The following is an 18202-nucleotide window of genomic DNA, read 5'->3' on the forward strand; positions in this document are numbered from 1 at the left end:
GATAATTTTCAATAAACTAATTATTGATTTCATTGATCTTCTGTTTTTTAGAATTCTGTTTCCATAATGTCCTGTCTAATCCTTATTATTTCCCACCTTTTTCTGGCTTTGCGTTTACTTTTTGCTCTTCTTTTCATAGTTCCTTAAGGTGTAAAGTTATTGATTTGAGGTATTTCTTTTTTAATGTGAGCATTTATAGCTATACATTTCCTGCTAAGCACTGCTTTTGCTGTATCCCATCTCTGCAGGGCTTCTGAACATACTGTTTTCTCTGCCTGAGATGTTCTGGCTCTGACTTCTTAGTTTAAATATACTTTTTGCTTTTGTGAGCTCTTCCCTGACCACTCCATCTAAATAGTTCCCTTCTACCATCCCCAGACCTTGCTTCATACCTGAACATCCTGTTTGTTTCTTTCAAAGCACTTCGCATTTTGTAATTACGTTTATGTTTGGTTATTGATTTTCTGTGTCCCTCACTAGACTATTTCACCCTTGCTAACCACTGTATATACACAATGCTTTACACACAATGGACAGTCAAAAAATATATGGAATGAGTGAATTTGTATTTGTCCCACAAGACAATGTGGGAAACAAGAATGATTTTACAGCTTCAGGACAGGTTAGCATTTAATCATATGGCAACTTCTGATGACTATTTGGTTTTGTATTTAAAGTTCTGTTAACTACAATAATTGGATACTCACCTAATGTAGATTTATTTTTGCTGACTAGCCAACAATGATAGCCAAACAGAGAAGACAAGCTGACAGAAAACATAGCTGCAGCAAAGAATAAAAACATAATATGGAACTTGGCTTGAGTATCAGGTAGGCCATTCTATAAAGAAAGGAAGAAAATAAAATGTTTTGTCAAAGGGATAAGTATTCCCCTACTTTTATAAGTAAGATTTTTTCCATAAAATTTTTCTTAAATTTAGGTATGGAGAAAGATATATGGCTTTATGTTAAAACTCTGAGGAAAAAAATACATCTTCAGGTTCGAATAAATGTTTACTAGAACATGAATATATACGTATATATATATATGGAAAATATATTAAAATTTGGGATATTTATTTTCTTTTGTATAACCAAATTCATAGAAAAATTATGATGTGTGTAAACTATATCAGTAGGGAACAAGATAAAACAAGCTATAAAATATAGCTTTTAATTTACTTCCTGAAAATGTTTTGTTAACATACTCCAGATTTACAAATGCTTAAACAGTTTGATTATAATGCCAGAAAATGGAAGGTTAATTGGCACAATTTAGCTACTCTTCTCATTGATGTTTTACATCACTACAAACAACAGCATCAACTACAAACACACAGAACACATCCACAATAATACTTCAAGCTACTTTAAACAACGTCGTCACAAAAAAGATCAACACTGGTTTATAACACCTGTCTAAAATAAACCTTACAGTACCCATGGGATGAAAAAGCCCAGACTGCTCCTTGTTCGTATGTCCAAGGAGATCTGGAGTCCCTCTAGAATGGCAGGCTTGGGGACACTTAGTGAAGCACCAGAGCTGCCAGGACGTGTCCCCTTCTGATATTCTGTTTCAATATCCTGTAGTACCTGTCAGATTGACCCAAGTCACAAGATCTCACTGATAGCTTTTGACAGCAGAGTCATCACAGTGAAAACCAGTCGTGCCTTTACAAATTTACTTGTGGTTTGGAAATAAAATCATCCACAGGAATGAGGAGCAGTGAGGCCACAGGCTCTCAGACATTCATTAGAGATCATTCTTCCCAGCTGGACACTGGAAGTATCCTTGAACGCTAGGCCATGTTCATTCACCTGTGGATTCCTAGCACTTAGCAATATAACTGGCACATAACAGGATTCAATTATCTTTAGTATTGAATGTGGTTCAAATCTCACATCAGTGATCTAGCAATTCAGAAACCCTTACCATAAGAAAGGATAATTTAATGAATGTAATAAAGCAACCCTGCAGGGGATAACTGTTATTTTTTACCATTGTTTGGTGTTGTAAGGAATATCTTTGGGTATTTAAAACACATAGTTCTAACTTCATTTTGCTTATGTTTAAAATATACAGTGAAGAAAACAAATGAGCTGCCTAAAGCATATACAATATCTAATAACAATTCAGGACATTATAGGTATAATAGTTTAATAATCGTTTTACACATAAAGAAATACTTCTATTTTTTCAATACTAAGAAAAACATTCTTCTTATATAGTCAATTCTCGTTATTCGCAGTGGTGCTGTTCTATAAAGTTGCCATGAACACCGAATTTGTGAATCCTGAACCATTTCTCCTGGGAAGATACAGCGTTAGGGTCCTGTAAGCCTCTGGTCACAATATTTTTGTCAAATGATCAATACGTAACCTTGTTCTGTGTGTTTCTGCTTATAAAACCTAATTTATACCTTATTTAATGCATATTAAATAACAGAACTCACAGCCACCAGCACCATAACTCAGGTCTGAAGGAAGATTATCTAAACACTAAACACATGTATTTTCTCCGTCAGGCACATCTCAGTCTCTTCCGCTCAAACACTTGACAGCACTTCAGCGCTAGGCTTGAAGACCTTTTAAACAATGAAATCACCAACAAAAAAGCACAAAAAATGCAAAAGACATGGCACTAAATAGAATGAAAAAGCACACTTATTTACAGTATGTGAGTTCCAACAAGAAGGCAGCAGGTCCTCTGGTTTGATCTCAACTAGAAATGTGCACGTGGGTGACTCACATTTTCCCTACTCTGAGCATGTTTGCAAATGACCACAAAAGCTACGTTGAGTATTGACTCTGAGGTTACAGATAAATGTTAGCAAGTATGTGAATTCACAAACACAGAATCTGCGAATAATGAGGACTGACTATATATGTTAGCTCTCTTCTATAAAATTAGTGTCAGGATTAATTCACTACTGAAAATCTATAATATACCAAAAAAGTCACCAAGGTAATGACTTACGGTCCAAAATTTGATAAAATACTGTAAATCTGTAGCAGCAATAAAAAGGCAGTACAGCAGAGAATAAGCCAAGAAAAGGAGGAAAAATTTATAATTTGAAAATCCAACACAATTGTTCACCCTGTTAACGAAACAAAAACAACATTTTCAATGAGTTTTACATTGTCACCCTAGGTATACATATGCTCAACCTTAATACAAGTATTTTGTTTCCTAACATTTAAATTTTATTGGCATTTCTTTAAGCATAACTCAGATATCTTTATACATACAAACACTAAAAAATCCACTTCACTAAAAAGGAATTTCTATGTTCAGATTTTTAAAATTTGATGTATATGTAATACTGCTTTAATCAATCATGACCCCTATATTTCCTGTCCAGTTATACAAATAAACACATGCCTTAAGCATAGATACTGTGAGAAATCTACTCATACCAAGCAGATAAAAGGAATTTTCTAAGTTCTTCTCTGCGTTGCCTTTGGGTTTGATTTCTAACTACGATTAAGTAATTTAAAAACCTTTCAAGTTTTCCCAAATTAGATGAAATTTCTTCAGAGACTACTTGCATGCCGTCAGTATAGCACTGAAGCAACCAGATTATCAAAGCATATTAAGTGGTAGGTTTAAGAAAAGAAACAGGACTGGGAACCAGACAGCCAGGTCGTCGTGCACATTTGATGCTAAATAACTATGTGGCCCTGATAAAGTGCTATCGTCTCTAAGAATTTCATTTTCCTTATCTGTCAAACAAGCACTCTGAGATCCTTTATGAGAGCCAGCTCTATATGTAATGATTCCAAAAATGGAGATATATAATTCTCAGTCCTTACTCTGAAATCACTCTATTTGGTAAGAGGGGTGGTAAGAATTCAAACTACTGTACCAATAAACATAAATACAACTCATACTTTACAGTCACACTTTTTCTATCAAAGCTTTTTCCCCCCTTTTCATAGAGACAAGGGAATTCCTAGATAATGTATAAATGTGACACAACACCTAAGTGGAACTGGCTGCTATCTTCACGGGTTCACTTTGTTAATTGGTATAACAAACTCATTGCATAGAACACATAGGTGTTTCCTCTCCTCAAACACCTTTGTTCCTACTCTAATGTTAGTATAAGGTAATCTTGCTCTCTACTGCCTTTGCCAATAAACTGAAACATTTTTCTGTCTCTCTTAAGGTGAAACTATGTTCATATGAAAAATGTTTACTCAGTTACACAAGATGAACAAGTTCTAGATCTGCTGTACAACACTGTACCTTGGTCGGCAAACTGTACTGTGGAGTTAAAAATCTGCTAAGAGGACAGCGCTCATGGTAAGTGTTCGTACAATTAAAAAAATTTTTGTAATTGAAAAAATTCAGAAGTCAAACACAGGGCTTATGAGTAAACAGAAATTTGAAACAAAAATGGAAAATGTGTACATCTACCTTAAAAAATATAAGGCAAAGGGAACAGCATTAGATTTAGTAATTTTGGAACTTAAGGGTGTTGTGTATGACAAATGCATAAAGGAGGCGAAACTGAGGGTGCCCGCTGTATGCACACAGTAACATTTGCAGTTCTAGAGATTCCAGTGTGAGTGCAAACCAGTTACTGAGATTGCCTCTTACGACATCTGAACGAAACAATGGCAGGAAATAATACCGCAAACAGTTCCATACTAGCCTAGCCTAAATGTATTCTGTCACACAAGGATATAGGATATTCCCTGTGCTTCCATGCGTTGGTTTCAAGAGGAGAGAACGGGCAGACAAAGGCTGGGTGCGTTAAGACTGGACATGTGGATGGAGACAACGACTCTTTTGTGGACGAGGGGAAAATGAGATGGGATAGGAAAGACTGTTTCTCTTCCTGCAGGAATGTAAGAAGCAGCTTTTGTGTTAGATGACAAATAGCGTTTTTATAGAAAGGAAAATGATTTTGAACGTAGATTTTACAACATGTAATTTAGCTTACTTTAACTTCTACTTAGGGTCATGGTGTAATTTGCCATGTCAGAGCCAGGAAACAGGAGAAAGTCAGTAAATAAAGACCAGGTAGGTATTTTAGAGTCTGATAGGTACTTTGAACTTGAGGAAATAAGAGTGATAATATTTATTTCTAATAACATCTTAGTCTCATCATGACAGACAGCTTTTGGTTAGACATTTTAACTGCCTACTACTCTGTAGACTCAATTTGAAAAGGAAGTGCATGTTTCTGAGTCTGAATGACTTTATATGGAGAAATAAAACACATTCTAGGTAAATATGCCTTATATGTTGTTTAAATTCAGGGTAAACAGCTCTTGGCTCTGTTTTAGGGAAATTGCTTTCTGAGTCTAAATTGGAAAAAGAACATAATACAAAAAAAAAAGTATGGAAAGAAAGTAGCCTCTGAAGTCCAAAAAACTTGCTATATGACTTTAAGCCCACTCTTTAATTTATCTGAGGCTCAACTTTCCTCTTCTTTAAAATGAAACAAGTAATTTCTAATAATTTCTAATTAAATTCTAATAATAATCCTCTGTTTTAAGGATTACAGATTTTTACAGATACATGGATATATCATCTTTAGACATTACAGGCACTCAATAAACGGAGGCTAAAGTTATTTTATTTAATTAGGGCTACCTAACCACTGGCAAGCATGTCAAGGTATACTGTTAATATAATTAATTGATAAATGAAAATTTTATATTAAAAGAAAAAGCACTTCTTTGATAGGAAACCCAATAAGGCAAATACTGCAGGATCTCTACTTTAGTTAAAAAAGAAGTGTGAGGTTGATCCCCTGCACCCTGATGGGTACTCTTAACTGGCCACAGCAGACATGCTGAAGTGACTGAGAACAGAAGAGGTATGGCTCTATGATCTTTCCAACACTAAAAGTTGACAGATACTGAACTTCAAAATCATACACAAGACCTGGATAAAAAGGTTCCCCACAGTTTGGGAACATACTAAAGGTCTTAGTAAGTGACTGTTACACATTCACATAATGGCTGTAAAGAAGATCTTTTATATACTGATATGAAACAATTTCCAGGATATATTAAGTGAAGGGAAAAAAAGGCAGAGACCCAGTCCATAAGGCAAACACTTGTGTTAAAAAAACGTGTAAAAAATTTTCTTATGTGTATAAAAAATATTAAACACACGCACACGTACAGATTTTTTTTTTTTTTTTTTTTGCGGTACGCGGGCCTCCCACTGTTGTGGCCTCTCCTGTTGTGGAGCACAGGCTCCGGACGCGCAGGCTCAGCAGCCACGGCTCACGGGCCCAGCCGCTCCGCAGCATGTGGGATCCTCCCAGACCAGGGCACGAACCTGCGTCCCGTGCATCGGCAGGCAGACTCTCAACCACTGCACCACCAGGGAAGCGCACACATACAGATTTATATCTGAAAAGCACACGTGACATTTAGCAACCAACACTGGTTCCCTGTGAGGAGTGGAAGGAGGTGGGGAGGAGGGGCTAAGAAGAACACCTGTACCTTTTTATTTTTGAATTTAGAACTGCGAGCGTGTATTATCTGTACATTTTTTCATTTAGAATTTTAATTTGAAATTTAAAATAAATAAAATGGCTGCTCCATTAGCTGGCACCAGGTGAATATTAGGTCCTCGGCACCAAACCCTTCACAAGTCGACCTGGCTACTGCTTTCTGCAAGGGAGTGCCCGGATCTGGATGGTGGCTGGGGCAAGTGGCTGCAGCACAGGAGGTGACAGTGCAGAGAAGCAGCAACGCAGAAGCTGAAAGGCACTGCAGTGAGTCCATTCAACTTCCTCCACATTGCCACGCAGCGTGAAGGTGACAACAGGTAGTGTATAGACATGTAACCTGAACCCATTTTTAAAAACTCTAGGGTCACATCTGTCCCCCTTATGTAATAGGGTCTGTCAAAATTTAAAAGATTATCCAATTATGCTATGTTTCTTTTAAAGCCAAATTAATTTCAGGTTTAGGAAGACTGCTATCAGGACTTCCCTGGTGGCACAGTGGTTAAGGATCCACCTGCCAATGCAGGGGACACAGGTTTGAGCCCTGGTCCGGGAAGATCCCACATGCTGCAGAGCACCTAAGTCCGTGAGCCACAACTACCGAGCCTGTGCTCTAGAGCCCGCGAGCCACAACTACTGAGCCCACGAGCCACAACTACTGAAGCGCGCGTGCCTAGAGCCCATGCTCCGCAACAAGAGAAGCCACCACAATGAGAAGCCCGTGCTCAGCAATGAAGACCCAATGCAGACAAAAATAAATTAGTTAAAAAAAAAAAACAAACAGAAAGACTGCTATCGTAGTAAATCATCATTTCTATATGTGTAATTTTCTGAGGATAGCAAGGGCATGGCAAGCTTTATAGGTGTGCACTAGCTTGGGATTAATCCTGTTTCCAGCTCTCCATTGCTTATTACCACTATCCATTATCACTTTAAGATAGGAAAACGGGAGTGAACTCTATGTCCCTGATTACTTTACCACTCTGCTCAATCACAGCTAGACCACCCAGCTATCCAGAAAGGAGGAGAAAAGCTGAGAAAGCATGTGTTCCTGGCCAGGCCCTCACTGGGTGAGAATGGCCTCTGGAAGCATTAATGCCCTGGCACTTCTGAATTGCCTGGATTATGAGCTGAACAAACCCCCCAGACATAAGAGAGTCCTCAGGCAGAGAAGCAAAGAAAAGGTAGTGCCCAAAGTAGGAACAGTGGGTGGGCTTGGGAAGTGTCCACCACAGGTGCAGAGAATGCACAGGTGGATGGTGGGGATATGGTGGCAGTGGGGAGGGACTGACAGCAGGTGTTACTGGAAGGATCAACAGAGGAGTATAAGGAGGACTAAGAAAACGTATAATTGGAGATGTCAGGGGGAAAGAACTTGCTGAGAAAGAGAACAGAATGAATGGAATGAAGGAAAGAATGAGGAAAGCAAAAGAATGACCTCAAATGAAAATTAATACTCCAAAGAGAGGTTATTTCCTGACAACTTTCTCTGAGAGGAGCATTATTCTCATAGGCATTAACTAGCCTTGACATGTTAAAGCAGAAAATCTAGGTGAAGAAAAGTACGGGGTACCCTGGAGAGAGGTAAATAACATTGCAAACCCGACATTCCTCTATTGTTTCCGGTAGCTAAGATAACCATTTACTATGTATGTTTCCACCTACCCCCGGTGTAGATTTGTGGGCACATCTACCTTTCCCTAGTGCCATCCCTGAAAGAAGATAAGGCTTTTAGAATGATCATGATTAATGTCTAAATCCGACCTGGCTGGCAACTTCAGCGTGGTTGTCACAGGGATGTGCACATTGAGATGAAGAATTATAAGGTAGAAAAATCAACCTTCATTAGTTAAACAGATCTTTCAAATAATCCTCTATTAAGTTATCTAATTTCATGATTCACACTTTTTAAAAAAAAATATTAATGAATTCTAAGTGGAAACCCTTTTTTAAACATATGTGTGTATTTGTATATTTCCTATTCTACTCCTAAGTGTTGTTTTATTTAAAATAGATTGTTAAAGCTCTAGATGAATTCATTCTTTATTAGAAACTTTGAGTGCACTATCGTGTATAATTTATGTGTACATTTTGGTGTAATTTCTGAGAAGTATTTTAGAATCTCTGTGTTTATGCATGTGCATACAAAGAAAACCGGTTGTTCTGAGCAAATATGAGAAAATAACTTTTACATTGTTAACCTACTGGTGTTAAAATTATTTCATGGAAACTCTCCTGAATAAAGGCACTTTTGAGCTAACTAAACAAATACTAGAAACTTAATCTGAAAGGTCCTCCTAGGTCAGCTAAGGCAAGATTTCATTTATAAAAAGATTTAAATAGATCTATGATTCAACTTGTTATAACGGACAGAAACTTCTTTAAGTATAGAGCCATACTCACCATGGGCAATGATGATCCATCTTCAAAATACATCTAAAAAAAAAAAAATCACACATATAAAACTCAACATCCCACAAAGTTTTAATCCCAATACATTTATAAAGAGGAAATACTATTTCAAAAGAGTCATGGTGAGTAAAATATTGCAAAGTTATTTACTTATCTAAAAACTGAATAGTAGCCAAAGGCTTCATCTAAAATAAACACACTACGGCCAATTCTAGACGATCCAATAGTAGAACTTTAAATTCAAAATATACACACTTTAAGATGCAAATAAAACAATTTTCTAAAAACAAGCAGTATGTTAATATACAACTCTTATGCTAAAGATAAAGTGCAAAATGTCAACAGATTTATACGAAGTCTGGATAAAGCTTTTCCGTTAATATCCAACCTTAAGCCAAGTAGTACTGTCCTTGTTGTATAAGTATATAATAACATCTGACTGTCATGAAGCCAATTGAGTTATCTTTATAAAGAGGGAAATGAATCACAGAAGTACTTGTTAACTAGAACCAGCCAAGTATGAGCTGCGAAAAATCATGCATTTCATATCAGCGAAAATCTGGGGGGAGAGGGGCAAACAATCACGGCCCTCAGCCACACTCATATTAATGCAAGGGACCATGCTGGTTATACTTCTTAAATAAAGGTCTGAGAAGCATGAATAAGGAGAAAAGGAAATAATGTGGAAAGCGGTGAGAAAAGAAACATATTAAATAAAAAGACCACCAGCATGTAGACGTTTTAGAAGTAAAAGGTTTTCTTACTTATCACAGACGGAACAGTGATGGCAGCGATCTGGTTTTATAAGTTGGCATCTGTCACAATAGCGGATTGCTATGAAAAAAGAGTTCCACTTAGCCTTAGATTTAACAGTGAATTGAATATACAATTAAATAGCTTTTAATCATCTATCCAAATTTAAATTCTAAAAAGCATAATGAATTTAAATTCGGTAAAAATGACATATCCGACTGCGTAAATACAAAAATGGAATGACTTGCCTATAGCCTCAGTTGTCTGGAGAGGTTTCCCAAGAATAGAAAATCTTTTGGGGAAATTTTTCTAAGGCACGCTCAACTATAAGTATACTATATAATTATAAAGCAGTCACAGTAAGATTCACAAAGGGTGCAACCATGTCCATTTCTATCAAAGTAAACAGAATGTCTCCCTCGACTAAATCAATTCATTTCCAGTACCCTGCCAGGATAACTAGGGGAGGATACAACCACATTCTAGAAGTTTTTTGAGAAACACATTTTAGAAATTTGTGAATAAACTCAATTGGTTGCTTGAATTGGGAAAGCACTCACATCTTTTCTGCTGGGTGAAATACAAGATTAGAAGTGAGTATTGCAAGAGGTATTTCCAATAGAGAATTTTAATTCTTGTGACTGAAGTCCTGATCCTTTCTTCTCTAATACAGATATCAAAGACAATTATGGAGGACTGATCTGGAGATGCTCCTTCAGTACACAGGCATCTGACAGGATGCACTCAGTCTGCCAAAATTACAGGAGATCAGTTAAGTGGGCAGTCCAGTAGGACCAGCAAAACCAATACTAATGAACTTAAAATTTGGAAAAAATACTTGCAACACGGTTACCAAGATTATATTAGCTAATACTATAATCTCTAAAAAACAGAAATGGTTGCTATAAACTAAGAATAAAATGAGGTTTATTTTTAAGACAACAAGGCCTAGATGGAGTTGTTTTCAATATTGAAATAATTCCTTAATCATTCCCTTATAACTTTCTTTTTCAGAAATTCCAGAGATGGATGGCATGGCCTGCTCATCTCCTGAATGAAGAAGCCTCACGGGTACATCCCAAGTGACGGTCTAAGGTATTACTGGCTCATGCGAAGTATCAAAGTGTGAGGCAGTGTTGTCCAGAAGGAATATAATGTGAGCCACATGAGTACTTTTAAATTCTCTAGGAGCTACGTTAAAAGAAGTATAAAGAAACAGGGGAAATTAATTTTAATGATATATATATATATATATATATATATATTTCTTTCTTTTTTTTTTTTTTTTTTCTTTTGCGGTACACGGGCCTCTCACTGTTGTGGCCTCTCCCGTTGCAGAGCACAGGCTCCGGACGCGCAGGCTCAGCGGCCATGGCTCACGGGGCCAGCCGCTCCGCAGCATGTGGGATCCTCCCGGACCGGGGCACGGACCCGTGTCCCCTGCATCAACAGGTGGACTCTCAACCACTGCGCCACCAGGGAAGCCCCTTAATGATATATTTTATTTCACCTAATATATCCAAAATATTATTTCAACATAAAATTAATATAAAATATTAGTGACATATTTTACTTTTTTTTATACCAAGCCTTTGAAACCTGTTATGTGTTTTACACTTACGGTCACATTTTAAGTTGTCAGTAATCACAACTTAAAGACTAGTGGTTACCACAATGGACAGCATGGGTCTAAAGTCACAGAATTTCCAGGTGAGTTCTGGTGGGCAATGCTAGATTCTCTCCAAGTGGTGATTATCTCTAAAGTACACTGGGGTAAAAAAACCTTTCAAATTAAAGTGGGTAATAACTCACAAGAAATCAAAACAACGTAGAAAAAGGTTTTGTTTACAGTCTTTCAGAAACAGAAATTTAGTCTTATAATAAAAAAACACTCCACGTGCCATATTATATTCAACTAAAATCATCCCACTGGAATTTTAAATGAGCCATCTAATTATCACTTAAAAAGTCTTAACAGTGGAGGGGGCATTTTATTTTAACTGTCTTGCTCGAATTTTTTGAGAATTTATTCATGTATTATGTGATTTAAAACTTTTTTGGTACATGTTGAAAAGGAAACATTACCAACATCTGTGTGCAAAATGATAAACTGATTACCTCACTTTTTTTTTTTTTTTTTTTTTTGCGATACGTGGGCCTCTCACTGTTGTGGCCTCTCCCGTTGCGGAGCACAGGCTCCGGACGCGCAGGCCCAGCGGCCATAGTTCACGGACCCAGCCGCTCCGTGGCATGTGGGATCTTCCCGGACCGGGGCACGAACCCGTGTCCCCTGCATCGGCAGGCGGACTCTCAACCACTGCGCCACCAGGGAAGCCCGATTACCTCACTTCTAATGGTTACCTTCCTTGTCAAAAAATCTACAAATATTTTTTTGTAGGAAAGGGAGAGCTAAGAAAGCAAATAGTCCTCATTAATAAAAATAAAAATAAATAATAATATAACAGAGTTTGGAGAACCCTGTAAGAAGGCAGGAGATGGTTGGATCAGAAGAAAGCACAGGACAAACAAGTGAGATGAGGAGACTTAATACCTGCCTCACTACACCCTACACCCAAGTCTGTATATGGTTGACTTTGTTCTCTGGGTACAGCAGTCAGTATATAGGCAGCTAGTATTTTTCTCTTTTAGGTTTGGAGGAAGGACTGTGGATTGAAAATGAATGGGAAAACCCCAAATTATATTGCCATCTACTTTCTTCAGTTCTCTTAAGACGTATAAAGTGTGTGAACATCAACTGAGCCTTTCAGTTGCTTTAGTCCACGGCCTTTCGCAGGGTGAAGAAGGAAGTTATCCAAACGACCCAAGGGTCTTTGCTGGGGATGGGGTAAGAAGGACCCTGCTCACATTCCTGCCTTGGGGGTACTGTGGCTGCTTCACTGGACGCCCTTTCTGCATCATGATTACCTTTACGTTCCACATGTTCCAGAAGGAGAGCAATCGCACCAGCATTATAATCTATTATACTTTCTGTAATTTGAGTCAGTGACTCTAGTCAGTTAATATTGATTTTAGCATGCATCCAGAATTTTTGCGCTAAAAATAGAAAGACTGTATCAGGAAGTCCAGATTCTGTCCCAGACTGTCACAAATACTGAGAAATGTAAGTTCATCCCAGGAGATAGGCACACAATACAAGAGATGACAGCCTTACCAGTACATAACCCACACAAGAAGATAACTTATAAATCCAAAGGGCAGTTGCTATTAATGAATAGTAATACTCTATCCTGGTATGACTTATACTTCCCTCCTTGGTCTTAATGTGGTGTAGCAAGGGGTCTAGCAGAAAAAGCACTTCACTAGGAATGAGGAGACGAGATTTTTGCAGCTGATACTGTCACTGCCGTTAACTAGCTTTGGCAACTTGTGTATTAACTTATTTTTAGGGGGCTTAAATTTCCTCAATATTAGTTTAGGCTTATGCAGAGCAAATATATGTAAACATACATAAGCACATCGCTCTCTTTATGGGACAGAACCAGTGGCATAATATTAAACCAGGGAATGACCACTTGCTCACTGAGAAACAGTAAAAGCAACAGGAAGAAATCAAGTGTGAAGCTTAGCGTTATATTCAATTAGGACTCTAAAGTGAGTCAGAAACAAATATAAATAATATAAAAATTAACGAGGTATTTTACAGTCCTTTTTTCATACCAAGTCTTGGAAACTAGTTGTGTGTTCTACACTTAAAGCACATCTCAATTTGGACTAGCCACGTTTTAAGTGCTCAACAACCACATGGGGCTAGTGGCCACGGAAAGGGACAGGATACGTCTAAAGTCACAGAGTTTCTTTCTGGGTGAGCCTTTGTGGGCAAGTACCAGCAGTCCATGTGTGTCAGTTTTTAAGACAATTCTTTAATTAGATAGCTGTTAAATTACCTTAAAAATCTTAGTCCAAGTAAATGAGATTTATTGAGTTGCTTTTGTAAAAAAAAAAAAAAAAAAACCATAAATTTTAAAGATAAAGAAATTTTATCAATACCCGAATTAAGTTTTGTATAATTTACATACTAAGTTTAAAATTTATGTAAAATTATCAATGTTATGTTCATAACAGATACTGCTCTTTTGAATTAAATAAGAATAGGAATTAAAACTTTAAAAATGAACGCAACTACAAATCAAGTTTCAGCAGTTCTAACATCTTCACTGAGTCACAGCTACGAAGGCAGGATAGAAGTAAAGTCAGTTCGGACTTGGTTGAGATCTCTGTGCCATAGCATTGCTCATGTTTCCATTCTGTTTTATGGGACTGTACAGGAGAGACTTAATAATAATCCAAGCTGAAGCACAATGTGTTTCAATGAGTGCTTGACAGTTTCGAGTATAGATATGCTTTCTAACCATCACCACAACCCATCCTGCCAAAGCACTCGTTATCCTCTACCTCCAGACATGGTCCTGGTGTAGATGGGAAGGTCTCTGGCTGCTCGCCTAAGAACTTCCTGATGGGCTTCTCCTCTTGGCTCTCTCTCTAGCAATTCTTTTTCTGCATAAGAGAGATGGAACTGTGGAAGAAAGTTAAATTTTAATCAGTGTTCTCAAAGAAATGATAACATATTTATCTACTATACCCACAAAGAGGTATTTATAAAATATTAACAGTATATAGCATATAGATTCAGAGAGGTAATAGATTTAAAATCTGGGCAAGTCTGTTAATCTCATGGATCATTAGTTTATAAATCTAAAAAAAGAGAAGAAGAAGAAGAATACCTACTTCCTCAGATGTTTGTGAAACTCAAGAGAAATAAGGTATGTAAAAGTGCTTTATAAACTGTAGAGTTCTATCCAAATATTAGTTACATTAATAGATGAAATGGCAAAATAAACAAATTTGGTTCAGTGGATGTATTTTTCAATTGGTTATAATTAAAAACAAAAATAGAAACAAATACATCAAGCATGTATTCTCATCTAAGTGAGTTTTAACTTAGGGATAATCATTACATGAATTCTCTAGCACTCAGAAGAACTAGTCATTGATTTTACTTCTTATACTGCCAACTGGACCCAACCAATTTAAAAAAATACTTATTTGAGAAAAACGAAAATTTGTTTGGGCTCCAACTTGATAATCACAAAAATATGGTTTAAAAAGTCTATTTGAACTCCTATAAATGTACTCCAGGAGACATGTACAAGGGTATTCACAGCACCATTGTTTAAAATGTAAAAAACTAAACACAACCCAAATGTCCATCAAAAGGGGAATAGATAAATAAACGGGAGTATGATCTATCCAAATAATTGAATCCTATATGGCACTTAACATTTAATGAACTACAGCTGTGTACAACCAAGACTCTCAACCTATTGAACAGATATATAAAATAAACTACTATATATTATTATGGTTAGGGATATGTATATATGATAAAATTATTTAAAAACAAGGAAATGATTAACACAAAACTCGGGATAGCTGTTACTTCTTGAGAAATGCAGGGAAATACAACATAGAAGTACACAGAAGATACTTCAAATATAAATAAAGCTTCTATTTGGTTGGGTGACTGTTCAGGTGTTTTCATTTTATTATTCTTTAAACTGTGCCTTATATATGGTTTTTGAATGTAAGACATATTTTACAATTTTTAAAAAGTTTTAAAAAAGTGATTTAAGTATGTCAATGAAGGAAAGAAAAACAATTTGATGAAAATGAGGTCATGATATTTGAACCTAAATCATTATCTTCAGAGAAATAAAAATTAAAAATCTTTGTTTAGAGGTTGATAATTCTACTGAGGTTATTTTAAAATTAGAAACAAATCTTCAGGGCTTCCCTGATGGCATAGTGGTTAAGAATCCGCCTGCCAATGTAGAGGACACAGGTTTGAGCCCTGGTCCGGGAAGATCCCACATGCCGCAGAGCAACTAAGCCCATGAGCCATAACTATTGAGCCTGTGCTCTAGAGCCCGCGAGCCACAACTACTGAGCCCATGTGCCACAACTACTGAAGCCCGCGTGCCTAGAGCCCGTGCTCCACAACAAGAGAAGCCACCACAATGAGAAGCCCGTGCACAGCAACGAAGAGTAGCCCCCGCTCACCACAACTAGCGAAAGCCCGCGCGCAGCAACGAAGACCCAACACAGCCAAAAATAAAAACAAATAAATTAAAAACAAAAACAAAACAAATCTTCAGCTTCCAAATGTAAATAATTTTAAGGTACCATAATATTCACAAATGCATGATTTTTAATATAGTTGTAAAATTTCAGACTCATTAAGGTAAAGAAAATAAAAATAAGTTTTCTCTAAGTAGAAATTTACATAATATGAATTATTCCAAATTAGTATATCAAATTTACTTACATTCAATTAGTAGGTATGTTACAGTTAGGCCCCTTAAGAGTTTGTGAAAGATATTTGAAAAAAAGTATTCTCCACATTAAATATTCCTCCTGCAAGATGCTCACAGCATTTGCTTACTATTAACTAATTTCATAGTGTTTCAAATTACACTTTAACCAGTCCTTTTCAAATGAATACGAATAACAAATAAATGAAGGCCACATTTATAAAGCCTTGGTGTATTCGTTCTATCAGACGCTCTTCACTCGTTTGCTACCTTAAATCTCAGTTTATAAAACGAAATATATTTACACAATTTTTCGGATTGCATGACTATATAAATGAGGGCAGTGAGTGGCAGTGAGCAGTGTTGAGTCTCAAACCCAGAAAAATAGGACCTTGCAGCCTGATCCTAGAGGCTGGGGCAGGAGTAGCAGCAGATTAAATACCTTAGAGTCAAAGAAAAGTTTGGAAACCACATTTCCAACAGGTGGGAAACTATCTCCCAATTGGATCGTGGATTCCTAGAATCTATTCCATTGTTTTCAGAGTTACTCTGAAAAAGCAGTTCACTGGGAAGCAGAGTCAATGAGAAAGCTGTCACCATTCAGGTCTCACTAACAGAATTAAAGACCTAACAAAGAAAAATCCGAATTGTTTATTGACCCATCATATGCAATCATACTGGTTTATCAGAGGATTTGCCAGATTTTCTTTCTTACTTAAAAATTCTAGGTTGGGCACCATGCACCTGTTGATGACACTACTTTAAAATTTGAAACATGCTATTATTCATTGTTTTAAAAAAAAGAAAACACTGACAAACAGGTAAGTGTACTGATGGTCTTTATAGAACTGTTTATCTTGTTTGGAAATATTTGAGTGGTATAAAATGTATAACATCAAATGATGCTGTAATTCTGTAGTAGTCGAGAAAAGGTAGGGTTGATCTAGAGAAAGTATCTATGAACTTTGTACATGTTGATTCCTCTGCCTAGAACATTATTCCTTATACTTTCTGGATGGCTCCTTCTCATTTTGCAGGTTTCAGCTTAAATGTCATCTTCTCAAAGAACTTCCACGATTCCCTTACTAGGATAGGGACCCTGATCATTCTGTCCCTTCCCCCTGCCATACTGTCCATCAGGTCCATGTGTGATTGCTTTGTGCTACACACCATAATTTGAAATTATTTTGTTGGTTCATTTGTCCTTTGTCTGTCTCTTCCACAAGCATGTAACCCCACAAGGGGATCAAGCTTAGCACAGAGTAAGCCCTCTGCTAGAACTGTGGAATGGACAAAAGAGAAAGTACCAGGAAGCCTAAGTCAGAGCACTGAAGATCAAAGCAAAAGTTATTTTGTATCCTAGTCTCTAACTTTCCATTGTCAGAACCATCAGTCCCATAATTCAGGCAGATATATCTCCCTTGCCCTTTTCTAAAAGTAATTTAAAACCTAGCATTGAAAGTTAGTATCGTAAAAGACTTAATACTCAAAAGGAATAAAACCATTGACTTTTTATTACATTTTCTACAGAGTTCTGGATCCTTTTAACTTTAGAGGTAAGTTCTAGTGAGTGATGGAAATGGAAGAGTCCTTAGTATGTTTAATACTTTTATAAATAAACATCACACACTGCAACCATCAGGTCCTAAAAACCAAATACATGTTGGTGGAATTGTTGTTTATGTAAGATGGATGCCAAAATATCTAGTTCTATCTTGGAATGCATCAAATATGCAGTCCCCTCCCCCTCAGAACACTTTTATGTACAAACGCACATCACAGATCTCAGGAAAGATGTAGAGATCTGAAGGAATGAGAGATCTCCTGGGGTGAAAAAGATAATATACCTGACCTCCAATCTTCCAGATTGCAGCAGTCCTTTGGTCAGTAATGCAAGCTGTTTTGTTTTTGTTTAAATAGTTTTATCAATTTTGACTTATAGAAAAATTGAGAAAATGGTACAAGGTTCCCATATATCCTCTCATCAACTTGCTGATATTCCTAACATCATATATTAACATGGTACATTTAGGACAATTAATGTATCAATATGGATACATTGCTATTAACCAAAGTCCACAGTTTATTCAGATTTCCTTAGTTTTCACTGAGGATCTTTTTTTCTGTTCCAAGGTCCCATCTAGGAGACCACAGTACATTTATTTTTCATGTTTCCTTACTCTTGGCTGAGACAATTTTTCAGATTTTCCTTGTTTTTGTTGAGTTTGACAAT

General features: G+C 36.8%; 1 protein-coding gene across 3 annotated transcripts in view; it reads right to left on the minus strand.

Annotated features, from left to right (window-relative positions):
- The window catches only part of ZDHHC2 (zinc finger DHHC-type palmitoyltransferase 2), a 74881-nt gene that overhangs the window by 20523 nt on the left and 36156 nt on the right, over positions 1-18202 (minus strand). For all 3 annotated transcript variants that reach the window (XM_032618524.1, XM_032618521.1, XM_032618523.1), the window contains exons 4-8: positions 14054-14174; positions 9652-9721; positions 8879-8911; positions 2977-3097; positions 708-840 (exon numbers count right to left, since the gene is read on the minus strand). In XM_032618524.1, the coding sequence (XP_032474415.1) occupies positions 708-840; positions 2977-3097; positions 8879-8911; positions 9652-9721; positions 14054-14174 (478 nt within the window). The remainder of the gene's footprint in view (positions 1-707; positions 841-2976; positions 3098-8878; positions 8912-9651; positions 9722-14053; positions 14175-18202) is intronic.

Source organism: Phocoena sinus, chromosome 21 (assembly GCF_008692025.1).
Source record: "Phocoena sinus isolate mPhoSin1 chromosome 21, mPhoSin1.pri, whole genome shotgun sequence".
NCBI lineage: Eukaryota > Metazoa > Chordata > Mammalia > Artiodactyla > Phocoenidae > Phocoena > Phocoena sinus.